This window comes from Thalia democratica, chromosome 8 (genome assembly GCF_965202585.1).
Source record: "Thalia democratica chromosome 8, ktThaDemo2.hap1.1, whole genome shotgun sequence".
Lineage (NCBI taxonomy): Eukaryota > Metazoa > Chordata > Thaliacea > Salpida > Salpidae > Thalia > Thalia democratica.
In genome coordinates, this window is record NC_139172.1 from 21932940 (window position 1) to 21948322 (window position 15383).

Below are 15383 nucleotides of genomic sequence, written 5' to 3' on the forward strand. Positions count from 1 at the left end.
TGTGCAAACCTCAAAACTGAATAAAGAAAATTCTTAATCTAAAAGTATAATAAATTTCAGTAAAATTAAACTTATTTAATTATTATTTTTATGAAGCTTACAATTAATTGGATAAGCTAAAAAAATATCACTTTATCAATATAACAGACAATTTAAGTAGTAATTTCTTTTTGTTAGATTTTTTTCTTGCATTGTTTTAACAAAATTTAAAGTTAAATAACTACATTAAGTTCTAATATTCGGATCAGCTTGTATAATTATTTGTTTTATAGAAAACAATGAATTAACTACATATTAATAAGATAAAAAATTATAAAAAAATATTGATAATTTTTGATAAATATGTTCATTTTAACAACTGTTTCAAGTTGTTGACTTACATGGTACTTTTTCTTTTTTGCGAGTTTCATAATTTGCATCGACTAAAATATTTTTGGAAAAGTGTGCTTTAGAAATATTTTCCATGTATACAGTCTATCAAAATTTTATGTAACTTAGATTAGATTGAGCTCACTTAAAAAAGGAAAGAAAAGTTTTATTTACAAAAATGTTTTTTTAATTTAATAAAATTCAGAATACTTTTTCTTTTATGTTTAGGTTCTGTTTGAACAACTAATTATTAAAAAATATTAAACAAAAATTATGAAAGATATCGGACCTGATTTTTTAACATAATAAAAGTATAACTCTTACAAATACTTTAAAAACATTAAAGCTGACATGTTATTAGAATTTATATTTATTAATTTAAAGCTAGGTACAGCAAAAACCTTAAACATTACAAGAAAATACTTTCAGTTGAATTGAAGTATTTATTAAATGCTTTATATTTCTGTTTATTAAACGTTTACTCATAGATAACAAATAAAGCACAGGAAAAATAACTCACCAGGAACCTACACACTTCAAGTCTAACTTTGAACGTTGCGTTACCAGCACCGGTCCTCCCAAAGTACTTGCAAGACAGCGAGTTGGGTTCTTTCTCGGTCAAGCCTTTCACTTCCGGCCATTCCAGTTGAATTATGTGGGGCTTTTGCAAAATGCTTCCGTCTTCTTCATGAACTTTTATGTACATATACTGTTTTGAATTTTTGTTTAGTTACCAAGTTTTTTACTCGCTTTAAAATTTTGAAACTTATTTCCAGCCGTACTCTTAATGCAATTAGTTTTGAATATAACTTTTTGTACTAAAAGCAATTTCTACTTTCTTTGTGTTTTGAATGTCAAATAGGTTATTAGAATAGCTGAAAAATATTTAAGAAGAGTGAGCAAGTAATTACTTACGTGTCAAAGATATACATACCTAAATCAAGTTGTAATTAAACGAAACACGAAGTTGAAATAACCTGTATTTAGCCTAAAAACAAAACTAAATTAAGTTTACCCTTAGATAGAGTTTAGGAGTTTAAAAAAAATATTTTTGGTACTCACAAGGTAACTCAATCATAGAAAAAATTTAGATATATAACACAACACAAATGTGTTCTCTAATAAAAATACTTTTGGTACTGTCTGATTTAATTTCTCGTAGTACATCTTAGTGTGCAGTGGGGTTTTTATCAGCTCATCTGAAATTGTGGTTCCATTTTCTGTAACAACACTAGCAACCAGCTTACTATAACTCAACGGTGAATTTTCATTTTGAGTCCCGTCACCTGTATGATACATTTACATTTGCACATGTTTTATTTACTGTTACTTATGTACTTACACAAAGCTGTTTAAACTACACCTAGCAAGAAAGTAGTTCTTGCGCACAAGCACGTAAGTATTTTTTACAGTCATGTAGTTTTCGAATATAACTTCTTGCTCTAGGTTGTGTTTTTTAAAATATACAAAGTAGAATTAGAAGACTCAAGTATTACAGAACTTAAATTATTTAAACAAATATACGTTATTTAGAACAACATAATTTTGAAGTCTCTTTAGAGAACGCTTTGCATAATTATTGAAGTGAATAAAATTCTATCACTAAAATTAACATGTTTACCTGAAAGATTCATCATAAAGGAAACAAGCTGCCTATCAAAGAAATCAAAGTCCTTGTGTACTATTTCTGCCGAAAGCAATGTCTACAAAGTAAAAATTATAAAATTATTCTTTTAAAAAAAACGTAAAAAATAGTAAAAAACTCACCCCAGTGCCAAATTCACGTTTAAACCAAATATCAATGTAATCATTATCTGGGTTAACCATATAATAATGACCAAATATATCGGGTTTAAGGTCTAGCGTGTAGGTTTTAAACAAAAAAGGTGAATCGGATCGGCAAGGTGTAGTCATTTTGAAGTAGACGTACTAAAAAAAAACTTCAGTTATTTACAATACTTTAATACTTGTGCAAAGCTGATAGAAATGATACTTATATCTTTGAAATAAAGTTATATAGCTATAAAAAAAGTATGATTTAATTTTTTAGAAAATAACTGCCATTTACTTTGAAAAATGCTTCAATAAAAGTATTTTTTTCCAATACCTCATTGTAACTTTACTAATAGTAATAATCAAATTTTAGACAAACTTCTGGTAAGGGTTTGTGTTTGTCGTTATAGTATTTAGTAACATCATTATAAGCTGAGGATATATTAGACGAGATCACGTGTTTTTGATCTTCAGTCAAAATTTCAATTATAAGTGAACGACGAACTACTTCGTACTGATAAAAGTATTTGTAGTTTTTAGGTAGACATATGTCAATAAAAAAGTAATTGAACATATACAAAAAATTTTTTTAGTTTATTTTCGTAAGAGTTTAATTACTTATTGTTTACAAGTATACAAATATTACGTGTTAAAATTTAGCGAGTTGCCGATTGAAACTTTACTGTGAATAGTTTTAGAATAGTTGAAAAAAAAACTGAAATAGAAGATATAGGATAAAGAATGTTTAAATAAGAGTATTTATTTTTATAAATTATAATTCATTTATAAAAAGATTTAAATCTAGTGTTTTTATTTTAAGTTTACCAATATACCGATAAAATCCCTTGTTTTGATTAAAAAAATATCTAGTTAAATTTCGAGTTCATCAAAACTTTATTGCATAATAATATTCTATGAGTTATCCGCTAAAGTTTCACTCTATATTTTATTAAAACTCTAAAATAAAGCCAAAGGCATAGAAAAAAAACGTTTGCAAAAAAAGGTTGTATGATTTACTAATTTTAAAGGTTATTTTGTTTTATAAAGTTTGATTTTTTAATAGAATTTGAACATATCTTTGTAAATTGATAAGCTTAAACAAAAACTATATTTGCTTTGAAAAAAAATTAAAAAGTAAATGTTTTACTAGATTTAGCTTATAGTCTATTTGTAGTTTTTAATATCGCAGAACAAAATAATTATACACTAACTTAAATAAGAACACATAAAGTACTAAACTTACTGCTGAACATAAAACAAAAAGTGATAAAAAACACAGAAATGATTTCATGATGTTCTTGATATTCTTTTTTATTTTTAATGAAGTTTTAAGATAAATCTATTTTGTAATAAATTTAGTAGCATAAAGATCATATTATATTACACACTCAAAAAAATTAGATGTTTTTTTATTAAGAACTATATTAGAACCAATTTCTACCAAATTTAAGTTATCTTAGTTTTTTGATTGGTAGAAATTACTACTATAAAAAAGATTAAAAACAATATTATTAGAATAGAACTAACTATCTTTTTCAAAAAGTATAAATGGTTTTGTAAACATACATTACTTTTATTTAGTGGTACTAGTCTACATACAAATTAATAATTTGGTTCTTTTTTTTAAACTAAAACACTTATTTTAAATTAACTTTGTTAAAAGTTAATTTTATAAATATTCAACACGTAGTCTTTCTTAAACTTTGTAAAACATTTTAGTTAAAGTTCTATAATATTATTTAAAATTATTAACTTTAATTTTTTTTTAAAACCTTACATTTTATATCAACAAAGAAAACTATTTAAAATAACTGTCCCGTATATTGTTTTTACTTGTAAAGAACTACAAAACTCTAACTTAAACAACTGCAGCTTCATTTTACGAATACATGTATAAGGAAAAGGAAGTTTTTTATGAAAACATAATTAAGTCGAAACAGTCGCATACTGAACTAGTAATTAAAAACTATAACTATGTTTTTATCAACTACAAAATACTATATAATTAAAAAAAAATATTTATGATGTCACTAAGTTCTTTAAATAATAAAATATAAAAATTCACTCTACGCATTAAAATAAAAATCGAATTTGTTACATCTCAAGTGTTTTTAAAACAATTTCAAGCTTAAGATTGTTAAAAAAATCTATTGTTTCATTAAAAATATAAACGTTTAAGATTATTTAAGTCGCAATAGTTTAACACAAGCAAAATTTTATAGTTATCTCCGTTTCAATCATCAGAATAACATGTTCTTAAGTTAAGTTTTTAAAATAAACCAAATTTGGTTACAATAATGATGAACCACTAAAATAGTTTATTACTTTTATACTTTAATAAAGCTACTTAATTCAAAAGCGCTTTTTGTAGTATAGCAATAAACTTTAAACAGGTATTTTGTGTCTTGAATCTTAAAACAGCATACATGTATAGTTTTTTTTTTCTATTGTAAAAGTAGACTCAAACATTGTTTAAATTAATTTTACGAAAATAAATATTTATGTTGGACTGTTCAAAGTTTCAAAAAAAATTATAAGTATCAAGTTTATTTTGTACTAAATATGTTCTTGACACTTTAAATTTGTAAGATTTAGTTAAAAAACACTTTGAACTCTTTTAGAGCTAAAAGAAATAAACAGTGATAACATATCAGCAAAAAGGTCTAAGCTGGTCCTAAAAACTGTAAAATTATGTTGTTTATTATTTAAACAATATACTTAGATGCTTAAATAGATATGTTTGTCTACGGCAAGTACGAGTTTAAAACGGTTAAAACGGACAATTTTTATAATCAAAAGCTGCTAGCAGAAAGTGTTTTTAGAAGAAACTTTATATAATAGTTTATTGTTTGTTACAGCTGAGACCAAAAAAATTTTTTTTTAATTATAAGATAGTTTTAACTAATCAAAACGACAAAACTAATTAAAGCTAATATTTTCAATTAAATTACTTTTTTCTATTAACGAAAGCAAAAAATGTTTTTTATTCGTTTTTATAAAGAAACTTAAACTATTACTTTAAAATAAAACAAAAAAAATACTAAAAATACTTATAAAGAATTAGTTCAAAACATAAAATTAAAAAAAAAGTACCTTAAGTTTTGCTTAATTAAAAGAAAATAATACTTCTTGGCTACTGTATTAGCTTATAAACTTGTTTTATTAGAAAACACGTTTTGAGTAAAATCAATTGAAATGAAACTATCTTTTTGGTATAGACAGTTTAAAAAATTAATAACTAAAAGCTGAATTTGTTTTTTTATTCGTTATGTTCTTCAATTTTTTTAAAATTTGAATTACTTTTCAATTTGCTTTAAGTATTGGTTTTTTTTGCGGTCGTTTAAGAAGTTTAAACTCATTTATTCAAAATTTCATTCATATCTTTTTTCACTCAGTCAATCAATGAGATTAATGACATACTCAGTTACAATTAAGTTCTGGAAACTAAAATGAATATATTTGAAGGCTTTAAGGATTGATTTAAATTTACAAACGATATTTAAAAATGTAAAAAAAATGGTAAAAACTGGTAAAAAAGCTTAAGTATCCTACGAAGAAAACTTTTAAAAAAAGTTATAAAATTCTAAGTGCTTAGATACTAATTAATAAAGAAAAATTGTCCGAGATATTGTCTAAAATAAAAATGTATTCAATGAAATGGTTTTACTAAATATGTTCATTGTTCAGTAAAGCTTTTTGATAAACACTAACGAAACATTTTATTTACAAAACTAAATTGTAACTGCTAAGTTTTTATTTAAAAAGGATATAGCGAAAGGTGTTAACATGATTTTATGTACCAATTAATTGCTAATAACAAATTTTTTTTATTTAAACAGTTTATTGAGCAATGCTTTCAAAATTTAACTAATTTCCTTTTTTAAACAAAATAAATACTCACAAAAATTAATTAATCAAACAAAATACAAGTAAACTAAAGAAGCAATCAATATAAAACTAATCAAATTAATCATAAAAACTAAAATAGGTAATCAGAACAAAAATGGACTATTTAAATATGTTAAGTGTAATTCTAGATCCTTTATCAGGACCTAGTTGATGATTAAGTTTAGGTTTAGTTTTTTAAATCATAATAGCCTCTACTGCAAGTAAAATATTTCTAATTTTACAAAATTCAATTACCTCAAAACAATTAAAAATATCATTATGATTTTGACAGATTTTACATTGTTCTATATGTGAAAATACTGCACTGTTTGTAGGTTTTTTATGTTCTTTAATTCTGACGAACAGTTGTCGCTCCGTTTCTCCAATATATTGGGTATCCAGGTCACCTGGACATTGAAACTTATAAACGATGCAATTTCTGTAGAGTTTATTGATCTTTTCTTTCGATGAAAAATAGTTTCTAACTTTAGATGTTCTGAAAAATACTTTAATAATAATTCCAATTGTTTCCAAATTTTTTGTTATATTTCAATTGAATTTTTCTGAAACCTTTTTTATATTAGGAACTGTTAAATACTGTTGTTTAGGAATTTGTGGCTTATCTTCTAATTTTTGAAATTTTCTATTTCATTGTTTATGAATTTAATTGGATAACCTTTTCTCAAAAGAAGATTCTTTATTCTACTTATATCTAGGTTTTGTAGTTCTTCCGACACTAATCTTTTGTTTTTAATGAGCAAATGTCTAATCAAGTTTTTCTTTAATGATTGCAGGGTACAAGAGTTAAAATTTAATAGAACATCTGTGTTTAATGGTTTCTTGTTAATTTAGGTAGTAAATATGTTCTCTTCCAGTTTAACACTTATGTCGAGAAAAGGAAGTTTATTTGATGTACTTAATTCCATTTTGAAAACAAGATCTTGATGCAGAGTATTTAATTTTTGATTGAATTTATTTGCCATTTCTTCATTAAAGAAGATAGTAAAAATGTCGTCCACATATCTCGTGTACGTTTTAGGCTGAATTTAATTTAGAAGACCTGTTTCTAATTTGCTAATGAACAAATTGGCCAAAAGGGGGGCCAATGGCGATCACATAGATAATCTATCCACTTGTTTGAATACGTGATTATTAAAACAGAAGATGCTCTGTGAGCAAGCTTCAGTATGTTCTTGAATACTTTTTTGGTTATTTTTGATTTCGTAAATACTGAAAAATTTTTACTTGAATATACATCGTCTGCTACCATGTTTATCGTTTTCTCTAATGGTACACATGAATATAGACTTTTTATGTCAAAGGTTCGACAAACATCAGCTTTTTTTGGCTTTATGGTTTTTAAAGAATCCATAAATTCAATATTTGAGTTGATTATCCATTTACTTTTCAGTAAAAGTTTAGGTTGTATTTCTAACCATTTGCACAAACCATATTCTGGTTATATTAGCCAAATAGGGAGTTATAATTTATGACTGCATGTTCGGTTTTTTTTCTGCTATAACGATAAAATATAATTACTTTCTAGCACTTGAAAGTTGGAAAGTAATTCTCTAAAATCATTTCATTTTATATTTTCCATACTTAATAAGGTAGCTGAAAGAAGTTGTCATCTTTGTGTATTTATTAATTACAAGTTTCCTTAAAACTTGATAACGTCTTGACTAAGTTTCAAAATCAAGAATGACAACATTAATCACCAGATAACTCACTAACAAATTTATTTTTTTCATAATTGGACGGCAAGCTTTCTGTCGACTTTTGAAGCAACAAGATTTCCGCATACCGAGTTTCGAAGCAACAAAAACTCTGCACACTCACCGCATTGCGAGGGGAAGCCCCTTTTTGCTTACTAACGCCCCGCCTGTCCAGTTACCTGCAAAGTGCAACAAATCTCCAACACAATCGTTTAAGTGTTTACGTACAAAGTTACCATTATAAATTAGAAGATGTTAAAAGTAAACTTTAGGTAAAAAATATTTAGAATGCAATAAAAAAAAAAACAATGAGGGAATGCTTAAATTTTGACACTAGAGATTTAATAACTTAAAACTATGTTTCATAAAAAGCTCTTTAGATTTTTTAAAAATTGTTTGAGTTTATATGTGTTAAATAGTGTCAGTATTAAGTTAAATAAACCAAAATTTAACATTACCTTAAATTTTTTATTTCTTAAGTTTTTACCTTCAAACAGTAGTAAAACATGCATATATACTTAAGAGTACAGAAAATAAATAACAAAACCTAACGTTTTAAATAAGTTTTAAAATATTTTAATTTTCAACTACACTGTCTAAAACTTTTTTTAAACTTTTTCATTGTACAATAAGTTGAAAAACTCTTCAACTATACAAGTCAGTTAAATAAATTTACTTAAATTAAAAAAAAACATATTAACGTCTTTTGTTAAACAAAATAGTTGTTTTTAACTTTTAAAGAAAATTGTACACGTAGTTCTTGTTACTTATAAAGTTTTATAGCTATTATAAATAATAATTTTAAACTTAAATGGTAAAACTACTTTTTTTTTTGCTTTATTTGTCTTAAGTATAAACTAGTAAATATTAAAAATAAGAAAGCGTTCGTCTTAGGTATTAGGTAAGTCTTTTAAACAAGTAATATGTTTCTATTACCGTTTTCAAACTATTGCAATGTTAAAACATATAGGTTAGTTTAGTGTACTAATATTTGAAACTTTTAACAAAATTATTTTCAGCATTATAAGTTTTTATTTTTCGTATAAGTTAACTTTAAATAAACTGTGCATCTCTAAAGAGAATTATTTTTAAACATTTAAATTTCTTACAAAAATGTAAGGTCTAGAAAAAAATGTTAAGCAAAATTTGTATTTTGCATTAAATTGCTACTATGGTATCAAAAGGAGGTTTTATTTTATAAAAGTTAATGTAAACTAGCGCAGCTTCAGTTTTATATTTAAATATTCAAAGTAAACTACTTTGCTCATTGCAAATATAAGAACTGATATTTCAGGTTGTATGGTTAAAATAAAAAATATTTATTAGTCATAGTTATTGTCTTTCTTTTTTCTTTAATAAAAAAAAGACTAGCTCTAAAGAAAATAGAATATAGAAAACAATCCCCTCTCTATAGTCAACAAAATATGTACTCCAAAAAAAAAAAGAATAAATTTTTGTGAGATTTTCAAAAAAAAAAATTTTGCAGAGGGGAGAGTGAGTTCTTCTGATCTTTTTCAACCTTTTTAGTCTAGTTATGATCAGTTTTAACCAGTATAGTATTTATTTTGGCCATCATTAACAAAGTTAAAAGGTTTTGTTAATGATATAACTAAAAATAAAAGCAAGCTAAAAATGAGAACAAAAAATACAAAACAAAATTAACCATCTAATCCAAAATATCTAGTGTAAGTTTTAAATTATTGCCTTATAGCCCCCTAACTTTATGTTTATATTTGCAGAGGGGAGAGTGAGTTCTGATGTTTTTTTACCATTAAAAAAAAATTTCTTTAATGGCATACTTTTGGAAGCCCTAGTCTAGTGCTTAGTGTAAGTTTAAATTATGGCCCCTTTTACTTGTCACCCCCACCCTTTGGACCCTTTGCAGATTATGGCCTACTTTGGGAAGCCTTGCTTTAAATTTTATGAAAGACTCAAGCTGACTCAGGACTGAACTATTTTTTCCTTGATCTAAGGCTAGTTTATATGACTTTAAAATATTTAATTTTCTTGAGTACTAAATTTCTTATAACTAGTAAGACCCTTTGTTATAACAACGATTCTGTTAAAGTATTTAAATTTAGATATACTAAATGGTAGAATCAAGTACTAATGAAGGTTAAGGTCTTTGAAATAAGGCCAACTTGTAAAAGAAATAGTTTCCTTCTCATTACCTTAATCAAGATTGAAAACATTATTATATTTGATTGTGCATCAGATGATAAAACTTAAAACTAAAAATACTTATTATATATTATCTCCTTAAGTTTATTTGAAACTTGTTGGTAAATAAAGTATTTCAACAATTTTTAATTGACTTTTTATTCCAATTTTTTTGTTTCATAAAACTCCTTTAAAAAGTTCATTGTCTTTCACAATTAAATACAGTTGTGTTTTATTCAAAGTTTTAAACTTTTAAGTAGTTAGCATACTTTTGTTTGTGAAAATTTATATTCTGTACAAAGTATGTATAGACAAAGATATTTTTTATATGTATATTTTCTTTTTTGTTTAACTCAAATAAATAAAATAATAATTCTAATAAATCTTAAATAAATCATTAGAATTTTTTTTTTGTATTTGAATACTGAGTAATAGGCTGGTACAAGTATTTTACATAGATATTTGTTTCAGATTAAAATGCAACACTAGCTTTTGTTTAATTTAAAAATTAGATAGTTTTTTTTTTACTTAGTATGAAGAAAGAATAAATTTAAGTAAAATTTAACAATTCAAATTAGCTATAAAAATAAGTAAATTTTTGGTTATACATCAGTGTACTTATTGTTATAAAATATTAGATACCTAACTTTTTTGGTTTTGACATAAGTTTAGTTGTTATTTAGAACTATGTAAATAAAAAAGGGTAAATACTCATGTAGCAACATTAAGCAAAAGTTTTCAATAACATATTAATAGAAGACTTTTATGTAGATAAAATAATTAAATATGACTGACAGTGATTCAAATGATCTTTTTGAAGAAGAAGGTCAAGAAGTGGAAGTTGAGGCGCAAGATGAAAGCTTGAAAGAAGAACTCAGCTCTAAGCTTGCAGACAGCAACCCAGTTCTGCTGAGCCAGGCAAAGATCACAGTAAGCGACCCGGAAAAGAAGGTCAAAACTTCAGGCCTAAAGCTGCAGGAAACTTACGTGTCCTACCTCATAGAAGTGGCTCCAAAGACTTCCTCCTCCAGCGTTGAGCTGGCTTCTGCGTGGCGGAGGTACAGTGAGTTTGAAGTTCTCAGGAACTACCTGACGGCCGAGTATCCAGCTGTTGTTGTGCCTCCTCTGCCTGAAAAGAGGGCGAACTACATCTGGAGAAAGCTTGCTTCTGTTGAAGCCATCGACCTGGACTTTCTGGAGCGAAGGAGAGCAGCGCTTGAGTCTTTTGTTCACAGGATTGCTGCGCACCCCAAGATGGGAAGAGACAACATTTTGCTGTCATTTGTGACGAAGGAAGAGGGTTGGAAGGAAGAAGTGCAGGCCACTGGCTACCAGACAAAAACGAACTCGTGGTTGAAGAACACAAACGCCTCAATGAGAGTGAAGTCATCTGATATTAGGTAAAAATAGTAAAAATGTTTTAGTTTTGTTTATTTGTATAAATATAAATATACTAATGTGCATGATAAACTTTAGTATGAATTTTAGATACATTTATTTTAGTAGAAGCAAAACGTTTTAAAAATTTTAGCAGTATTGAATTGTAAATTTATAAATACTGTTTAAAAAAAAAAGATTTAATTTAAACAAATTGAATTGTACTACAATTTAAATAGATTATTTTTTCACTATGAAATAAAACACTGATGTAAATTTTTTATTATATTTATTTGTTATAACAAAAAAGAAAAAACTGTTATTAAATGTGTATGTTGAAGTTTCGTTAAGAGTAGTAAAGTTAATTATTTGTTTTTTTTATCATACTAGAAAAATTATAACATAAAAAGTTTTGTAGCTATTCATCAATGAAACAATTTGTAAATTTAGTAATTTTAATTCTTACTTATGTTTTTTATAAAAATATCTTATTAAAATTTTTATCTATTAGTTTAACTTGAAAACTTGATTGAATGATATATTATGCTTTTTCTGATATGAGTAAGTATACATGTTTTAGATTAAAATATTTTTTAACTCTTTTATCTTTTAACAAACAACAACATATATTTCTTCTTTATAAATTAGTTCAAGTTTTAATTTGAATTTATAATGTTCAGTATTATCCAAGTTCAATTTTTAAACAAGTGTTTTTAATTTTTATGGCTTGAATTACTTATTTTTTTTAAACACTTGGTTACAAAATACAATTATAGTTTTGAATTCCCATTGTAGTTATATTGGCAATACTCTTTTAAATGAAATTTTAGATTTGACAAGCTGAAGCATTACGCAGTTAACATGCAAGCAGCCACTGGTAACTTGCTGAAAGCTAGGGCGAAAGTTGCTGAGAGATTGTACGGAATTTACAAAATTCATGGAAACTACAGCAGGTATGATTTATTCAATATCACCAAGATGTTTTAAACTAGTTCAAAAAGAAATTGAGATTTCAACTTCTTTCATAAAATATTTGTTTTTTGTAATCATCAACTGCTTTAAAAGTATAAGCTGTTTTTGTTTTGTTAAGTGGTTGTAAAAGAAGTCAGAATTTGATATTTGGTTTATATTTTAATTTTACAAATATTTCATGTTACAATGTTTTAAAGTCTTATAACCCTTTTGGTTATATAAAAATTCTAAACTAAATTATGTATTCAAAAAATATTTAGGACCACTACAATTCGTCAGCGTTTCTTATACTAGAAATTTACTGTAAATTTTAAACTAAATTAAAATCAATACAAGTTGTAGATAGTTTTAAAAAGCAAATTGTGTTTTATAACAAACAAGTTTTTATTGGATAACGGACTTAATTATATTTATGTCTTAACTAAAAGGAATAGAATCAACAGTGATTTGTAATATTAATTATAGTATTTTAGTCTAACTTAAAAAAAAAGTATAACTTAATATTCTGCTCAAGGAATGGGCTCTAACCCATTCTTGATTTTTTGCCCCAAAGAGTGGCAACCCTGTATAATATTTTTTAATCATCAAAACTTGCAACAACAAAGATCTATACTCATAACAAGTGTTAATATTTTAAAATTCTCAAGTTTTCATTAAGTTTTTCAATTATTCTTTCTGATTTTTTGTCTTTATCTTAATGCTGTATATAATAACTACTGTACTTTAATCGGCAAAACTTTTATTTTTTTAAATATTTTACTTGCTTGCAGACGATAGTTTTGAAAGTACTGCAAGCAGTATAATGAGTGAAAAACAAAAACTTTGTCGACTCTTTGAAGTTAAGTAGTTACTTTATACATTGTTAACAACAAGTAACAATTTTCACAGTATAACTCAACAGACTGCTGAAGGAATGGGCGCCAGTTGAGAGCGATGGTGAGATGCAGCAGGCGCTGGGCAAGTGCAGCTTCGTGATGGACACCTTCAGCAACTCAATTGACAATTTGATCGATGAGGAAGACCAGCTTGCCGAACAAGTGAAAGAGTACATGTACTTTGCTGACTCGCTTAAGGTTGTTTCTTATGCTATGAACTGAATAAGCTATTGTAAATTTATTAAAAATACTTGAGGTAAAAGTTTAAAGAAATTTAGTTTTTCTTATAACACAGGCTTGCCAAAAAAACTGGCATTCTGGAAAATCTGGATTTTTGAATTAAAAAAAAAACTCGGAATTTTGAATACTTTTTGCTAAAACAAATGAAATTTTTAAACAATTTCACATGTAAAGTAATAAAAATTCGGTTAGATACGAAAATCTGTCATAAGGATATAAAAATTTATGTATCATTTGAAAATTTTTCATAAAAAAAACACATTTAAAGTAAGCTTTACAGTATCATTTCAATGTTGTTATACAGTTTAAGAAAGTTTTTTTTTACCTTAAGTCTAGTTTTATACTACAAATGAACCAAAAATATTGTTTTTTAAAAATCTGGAAGAAATTTTTAAAACCTATGGCAACCCTGATAACAGTTTATTTGATATCATTAACTAATTTCATTAGCTGCCTTTAACAAAAACAAATGCCTATCAAGCCATTTCAAAAACTTTTTTACAAACATTTTTGAAGATGACTTTAACTACTTTTTAAATCTACCAATCAGGCGGTCGTGCAGAAGCACCAGGCGCTGCAGTACGAGGTGGAGCAAACCCAGCAGAACCTGGCGTCATGCTTGAGCGAGCAGAAGCAGCTGCAGCAGGGCGACAAGCCGAAAACTTTCTCGTTGTCAAGCATGAAGGCGCGGTTGCTGGGAGTGGACCCGGAATTGCAGCGGGAGGGGAGAATGGAACAGCTAAAAGAAGACGTGGTTACTTTGCAGCAGCAGCTGAAGGAGAGGTTTAACTGTTGAAATATAAAACCTTTTATTGAAAAAATGACATGCTTGTATTAGATAAAATATTAATAATAATTTAAGTTAAATAGAAAAAACAGTTAACAGGTTACACTTTAACCTTATGAATAGAAACCATTATTAAATTTGATAACCTTTTATTTTTACTTATCTATTGAAACTGATTTACAAATTAAAAACTGAACTAATGAGAAAACAAATTAAAACAGAAAAATTAAATTATTATTAAAAAATAATTTTATTTTAGGGAAGAGCGATCGGCCAGCTTTGTAAAGGAAGCGTTGGAGGAGGCGGAGTATTGGAGGAAGAGGAAGGTGGTGGATCTGCAGGAACTTATGACGTCATACACAGTTTTGCAGATAAAAACTCACCGGGAGGCGATCTCAGTTTGGAAGCAATTCAGAAGACCATTGCAAGCCATCTGCAGCAGAGAAGTTGAGTGATAATTTTTATATGTTATATTTTTATTTTTGTTAGAAACCTGTTTTATTCATGGCAGTCTTATACTGAATTGATTGTGTTATTTTTTCAAACTTGTTTTATTATTCATATTAATGATTAATCGCTTTTGATTTATCAAAAAATATTCCGTGTTTGTTTGTTTCTAAGACTCAAATTTTAAATATTTTTTATGCTTCATATGTAACATTTATTATATTCTAAATAATAAACTTATTAAACTGCTTTTGCTTTTTCTGCTTTAACATATGTTTTAACATTTTTAATACTTTAAAAAAAATATTCATTTCAGGTAGTGTGTTTTTTTCCTCATCTTGTGTTTGTATTTATTTTTCAAATTTTAGTGTAGCAAAAAATTGTGTTTTCTACTTTTTCATACTGATGTTTTGTGCAATTATTTAGAAAACAAATATTTTTCATTGTATTACACATTAATCTCAATTAAAACAACACCAAACGCATTTGTCTCATTTTATGATTAATGTATTTATAATTATTTAAAGTTACTGTGGTTACATTATCTTTAATGTGTAATATTGCTAACTAAATAAACAAGCTTGTTTACTTGATAATAAAATACAAAGCTAAAATTAATGTTTTTATTTTGCTTAAAAAAGTTCTCAAAGTATTAAATCGTAGTGATAAAATGTTTGTAATTTTTTTTTCATTCAGTTCTTTAAACAAAGTTTATAGATTTTAGTAATAATGTTAAGTGTAAAAATAAGAAATGAGAAATTAATGTTATATTATGTTTCA

At 26.1% G+C, this 15383-nt stretch overlaps 1 protein-coding gene across 1 annotated transcript; it reads left to right on the plus strand.

Annotated features, from left to right (window-relative positions):
• The first annotated feature begins 10684 nt into the window (after positions 1 to 10684).
• On the plus strand, positions 10685 to 15067 carry LOC145842113 (sorting nexin-4-like). Its single transcript, XM_082949499.1, has 5 exons — positions 10685 to 11305; positions 12113 to 12235; positions 13156 to 13327; positions 13920 to 14152; positions 14416 to 15067. The coding sequence occupies exons 1-5, from the start codon at positions 10692 to 10694 to the stop codon at positions 14609 to 14611; spliced, it is 1338 nt and encodes a 445-aa protein (XP_082805625.1). The 5' UTR covers positions 10685 to 10691; the 3' UTR covers positions 14612 to 15067.
• The last annotated feature ends 316 nt before the right edge of the window (positions 15068 to 15383 follow it).

What these genes read in the sequence shown, in the direction of transcription:
- LOC145842113 (XM_082949499.1), top strand. Translation starts at nt 10,692, where the DNA reads ATGACTGACAGTGATTCAAATGATCTTTTTGAAGAAGAAGGTCAAGAA. An exon ending in ATTCATGGAAACTACAGCAG is followed by an intron (nt 12,236 to 13,155) that starts GTATGATTTATT and finishes ATAACTCAACAG; the next exon opens with ACTGCTGAAGGAATGGGCGC. An exon ending in ACTTTGCTGACTCGCTTAAG is followed by an intron (nt 13,328 to 13,919) that starts GTTGTTTCTTAT and finishes TCTACCAATCAG; the next exon opens with GCGGTCGTGCAGAAGCACCA.